At 43.8% G+C, this 6000-nt stretch overlaps 1 protein-coding gene across 1 annotated transcript in view; it reads left to right on the top strand.

Annotated features, from left to right (window-relative positions):
• The first annotated feature begins 1842 nt into the window (after nucleotides 1-1842).
• ERBB2 (erb-b2 receptor tyrosine kinase 2) overlaps nucleotides 1843-6000 on the top strand; it is a 103061-nt gene continuing 98903 nt past the window's right edge. Inside the window, exon 1 of the mRNA XM_040434745.1 lies at nucleotides 1843-2175. Coding sequence (XP_040290679.1) covers nucleotides 2109-2175 — 67 coding nt within the window. The 5' untranslated portion in view covers nucleotides 1843-2108. The remainder of the gene's footprint in view (nucleotides 2176-6000) is intronic.

The following is a 6000-nucleotide window of genomic DNA, read 5'->3' as shown; positions in this document are numbered from 1 at the left end:
TCTTATATGCTTAGGGCTTGTTCACATCTGCGCCGCAGGCTCCTTTTGGGGCATCCGTTGCAGATTCCGTCAGTAACAGTGGAGAGAAAAACCCGGCATGCAGGACATTTTCCTCTGGTAATAAAGCAGGTTTCTGAATGGAAACCGAACAGGCCCCTAACAGACCCTATTCGGGTCAGCTACATGCCTAAAATAATCCCTATAGGAAGATGCATTGTGATATGATGCACATATCTACTGGTAAAGTGGTCTTATCAGACAGCAGTGTCCAGCATGCATGGTGCCTTGGAGAACAACTTGTTGGCATAACAAATTTTTGCAGCGTACCGTTATAAATAGAAGCCCTCTCCTTATCTGACCACCTCAGATATCAAGGCCTTGCTCCTGACGTTCCCTCTGACACTTAAACCCATACTTATGACTGCCTAAATATATGAAACAATTAGCTATCAGACTTGGATACTGCCAGCTGGTGACTGGAAAACGCAGTTGGATCTGCTGTAGCATCCGACAATGTTTAATACCCAACAGAAAAGAAGTTCCCCGTAAGTCTAAAGTACATCTCGACAAAGCAGTCAACGAAAAGTTTCATCAGAATTTGCTTGGGCACATCATTTAGTTATCTCATGGTGGTGTGACATGTTCAAAGTGCCAAGCTGCAATATTAGCAGTCAGGTGATATGCCATCCGTTGTGATGTAAGATTTCAATTTTTAGGAGGAAATTTTTTAGAGAAATTCATATAGAATATCTTAGACAAATAATAAAGTTAATGTATACCACTTTAAATCTAAGCACATGAGAAACATACTTTCGTTCATTTGTCCATCCCCTTTCATATACCCAATTAAAGTATATGGACATCATGGGGGGTGGTCACCCACTTAGGACCCCCTCTATTATACAGTCTGAGGAGCTGCTAACATACAGTGGCTTTTCTCTGCAAGTCTTGTGTGGTCCATCCATGTATTATGTGGTCAGCCATTTATCTAAATGCCTAGTATGTTCTACTACATTCTGCCTGCCGTGGCCATCACAGGGTTCATGTATGACCACCAGCCGCTTCCCCCAGTAATAACAGCCGATCACCATTTTTTTCCATCAAATTATCTTGATTTGAACCCCCAATGACATGGCCACAAAATAGATAATGACTCATGTTGTGGTCAGTGATTGTCTGCTACAGACATGCAACGTACCGTGTGCTGGATAGCATATCATCACAAAGATGACCAAAGGACCACAGTGGCTGGTGACATTGGAAAGTTAGGTATATTGGAATATAGTAGGAATTTTTTTTGTCCCCTTTTTACACAATTTTTATGGAATGGGAAACAAAACAGTATCATTTTAGTGCCCAGCCAGTACTATAGTATAGCGAAGCCTTCACTGGATGATGTCTGTCCTTCTCTGAACAATGAGCCCTCAGGTTCTGCTGGGACCTGTAGTTCCATGATGCCTACACCGATCTATGATTTTGGACTGTCAGCAGCAGGAGGTGCCAGGACTGATGCTTGGCAGTACCACATGCAGCTCTACATACAAAACCTCCTAAAGAACATATCAGGGAGCAGCATGAATGAGGAGCCCCTAGTATAACGGTACTGCCAGCCATGCTGACCAGAGTCCTGGCAGCTATAGATGAACTAGCATTTCCCACCTGCTCTGAATCATGTTGGTCAGTTTCCCCTACAGGTCCATATCAGTCCATGTCAGGTTTGGGCATTGCTATTTAAGCAATACTCTGCTAGATTCTTTGAAGTGGCTTCCAAGGTGGAGCTCCAAGCCTGAGTGTAAAGTGTCCACTGTGAGCCCCCTTCCTCTGCTGTCTGTCCATGGGGGGAAAGTTATGCTGTCCATGAGAGTGCTAGGAGCCCTGCACAATGAGAGCCGCCGCCTGTGTGCTGGGAGCCCAAGTGCCACTCCTATGTAGGGCATGTGTGATGGCCCCCGCCTCTCCCCTCCCTGCAGGAAGTCTTGTGGAGGAATGAAGCAGAGCAGATCGGCAACTTACTGGAAGTTTTACTGCTAGAAAAACAAGGACGAAGAGTCGGGAAAAGTGCCTGGACTGAGGAGGGGAGGCTGAGCAGTATGGTGGGGCACTGAGGGATGGACCTGCAGCCATGGATCCTGGGGCTCTGTGCCCTGCTCCTGCAGGGGGGTCTCTGCAGAGAAGGTGAGCCATGGGTAGGGTGTCCTGGATCAGGAGAAGCGCTGGCTTAGGCCCCGCTGACTAGGGCTCCTGGGAGCTGCTGGTTGTGGTTTGCTGTGATTTTATTTTGGTTGTGTAGATGATGAGATTTATGGAAGAGTGGAGTACTGACGATCAGGAGGTTGCTGATGAGATCTTATGAGGAAGAACGAGATCATATGTTGTATATACTGGTGATCAGGGGGTTAAGGAGCTCTAAAAAGGAAGCGTGCAGGTAGATACTGGAGATCAGGGGGTTAATGACATCTAATACAGAAGAATACTGTTATGTATTGTATATACTGACGGTCTGGAGGTCACTGATGAGATCTAATCAGGAAGAACGAGATCATATATTGTATACACTGGCAATCAGGAGGTTAATGAGATCTAATAAGGAAGAGTGCAATCATATGTTGTATATACTGGTGATCAGGGGGTTAATGAGATCTACTAAGGAAGAGTGTGGTCATATGTTGTATATACTGGTGATCAGGGGGTTAATGAGATCTAATAAGGAAGAGTGAATCCTGAAGATCAAGGGGATGTTGATGAAATAAGGAAGAGTGTGGCTGTATAATGTAAATATTGACAATCAAGGGGTTACTGATGAGATCTAAGGATACAATGTAACAAATTCATAAATACATATGGAGTGTACATTATAAGGACAGATCCAGGGGCAGATCCAACAGAAGACAGGTGAGCTCCTTCAAAGAAAGTACTGCAGTGATGTTGATAGGTACAGTGCCTTGCAAAAGTATTCACCCCCATTGACTTTTTTCGTATTTTGTTACATTACAGCCTTAAGTTCAATGTTTTGTTAATCTGAATTCTATGTGATGGATCAGAACACGATAGTCTAAGTTGGTGAAGTGAAATGAGAAAAATATATAAATAAAACTATTGTTTAGAAATAGAAAACAGAAAATTGGCATGTGCGTATGTATTCACTAGGGATCGACCGATATTGATTTTTTAGGGCCGATACCGATACCGATAATTTGTGAACTTTCAGGCCGATAGCCGATAATTTATACCGATATTCTGGGAATTTTCATTTTTGAGAAAAAAAAAAATTCCTACACAAATCTGCTGAAAATTAATATGTTTATTGTTAATGTGTATTTTTTTTGTTTATTGTTAATGTGTATTTTTTTTTTATAAATCTTTTTCATTTATACTTAATATTTTTGTGTTTTTTCTTTTACTAACTTTTAACCCCCTTAGGGACTAGAACCTTTGTCCTATTCACCCTGATAGATCTCTATCAGGGTGAATAGGATCTCACACTGTCCCTGCTGCTCTGTGCATAGTGCACACAGCAGCATGGAGCTGAACATGGCAGCCAGGGCTTCAATAGTGTCCTGGCTGCCATGGTAACCGATCGGAGCCCCAGGCTTACACAGCTGGGGCTCCGATCGGAGGAGCAGGGGAGAGGGGATCCTGTGGCCACTGCCACCAATGAGTAATACTGGGTGGGGGGGGGGGGGGGGCGCACTGCGCCACCAATGTTTTTACTATTGGCCGGGATTGGGATGGGGGTGGGGGGCGCACTGCGCCACCAATGATTAATACTGGGGGACTTGGGGGGGCGCACTGCGCCACCAATGAAGATAAGTCTCTCGATCATTCATATACAGGAGGCGGGAGCTGGCTGCAGAATCACATAGCCGGCTCCCGACCTCTATCAGCGGCACCTGAGGAGTTAACTACCGCGGCACCTGAGGAGTTAACTACCGCGGACCGCAGCTATTGCTCATAGAGGTCGGGAGCCGGCTATGTGATTCTGCAGCCAGCTCCCGCCTCCTGTATATGAATGAATGAGAGGCTTATCTTCATTGGTGGCGCAGCGGCCACAGCCCCTCCCCTCCTCTTATGTTCTATCCCCTCATTGGCGGCAGCGGCAGCAGCAGCACAGGGGGAGGAGACACTGCTTCCTTCTCCCCTGTGCTGCGGAGGGAACACAGAGAGCGCTGAGAGCAGCGCGTTCTGTGTTCCCAAAACGTTATCGGTATATCGGCAAAATAGATGCCGATACCGATAACGTTCAAAATCCTCAATATCGGCCGATAATATCGGCCAAACCGATAATCGGTCGATCCCTAGTATTCACCCCCTTTGTTAGGAAGCCCATAAAAAGCTCTGGTGCAACCAATTACCTTCATAAGTCACATAATTAGTGAAATGATGTCCACCTGTGTGCGCAATCTAAGTGTCACATGATCTGTCATTACATATATACACCTTTTTTGAAAGGCCCCAAAGGCTGCAACACCTAAGCAAGAGGCATCACTAACCAAACAATGCTATGAAGACCAAGGAACTCTCCAAACAAGTAAGGGACAATGTTGTTGAGAAGTAAAAGTCAGGGTTAGGTTATAAAAAAAATATCCAAATCTTTGATGATCCCCAGAAGCACCATCAAATCTATCATAACCAAATGGAAAGAACATGGCACAACAGCAAACCTAAAACACAAAAAAAAAAACATAGGGACACACATACAAAAAATATGAAACTTTATTAGGTAATTAATAATAACAAATAATTACAACACATGATTCAAGACAAATATCTAAAACAAGTAAAGCTTTAATGCAGGTAGTGCTGCAAGAAGTATCTCACCTGCTGACTGACAAGGTATAAGATCCCAATATCTAATCTTGCTCAACACAAGGGCAAATAAGCAATAACATAAGGTACTAATAGGAGACCATCAGTGGATATAAAAGCTGCAGGCAGATGAAAGGGAAGAGAGACAGAAAATACCTGGGAAATGGTACAATACTGGGATCCAACCTTCAGTCAGCTGTGAGCGCACCCCAACGCACGTTTCGCTCCGCTTCAAGAAAATCTGTGGTCAGACTTAAAGATTGCTGTTCACAAGCACAAACCATCCAACTTGAAGGAGCTGGAGCAGTTTTATAAGGAGGAATGGGCAAAAATCCCAGAGGTAAAATGTGGCAAGCTCATAGGGCTTTCTCCAAAGCGACCTGGAGCTGTGATTGCCGCAAAAGATAGCTCTACAAAGTATTGACTTTAGGGGGGTGAATAGTTCTGCACATTGACTTTTTCTGTTATTTTGTCTTATTTGTTGTTTGCTTCACAATAAATAAAAAAACTAACATCTTCAAAGTTGTGGGCATGTTCTGTAATTTAAACAATGCAAATCCTCAAACAATACATGTTAATTCCAGGTTGTGAGGCACAAAAATACGAAAAAAGGGGGTGAATACTTTTGTAAGGCACTGTATATTAGGAGGAACTGACTGATGTGACATATCTGGTGGTTGGAAGGAGGTGACATGTTTAGCCCAAGGTATTTTCAGTGAGGAAGCTGGGTATTCATTGTGATGAACATGCTTAATGCAACCTAAAAAGTAGTCAGATTTGTGAATTATGACTCTTTCACACAGTCAGTGTTTGATCAGTGATTTTGAGCAAAAATCAGGTACAGGTCAACAATACAGAACAGGTGCAAATCTTTCCATTATACCCTATTTTTGTATAGGCACTGCTTCTGGTTTTGGCTCACAATCACTGATGGAAATCACTGATCAAACACTGACCAAACACTGACTGTGTGAAAGCAGCCTTAGGAGGAAAGTGTAGATCTTCTTATAACATGTGATGACATTAAAGCCTCCTTATTATAGCTGTGTATTAGGCTTTTTTTCACACTAGTGTTCAGGAAATCCGGCAGGCTGTTTCAGCAGGGAACAGCCGGCCGGGTCTGTCTGGATCCAGCATTGCCAGAAGCTATATGAATGCTGTCCACCCCTTAACTATCATGGGGTCCAGACCAGC

The sequence above is a fragment of the Bufo bufo genome, chromosome 6 (assembly GCF_905171765.1).
Source record: "Bufo bufo chromosome 6, aBufBuf1.1, whole genome shotgun sequence".
NCBI classification, from domain to species: Eukaryota; Metazoa; Chordata; class Amphibia; order Anura; family Bufonidae; genus Bufo; species Bufo bufo.
This window is presented reverse-complemented; position numbering and strand designations above follow the sequence as displayed.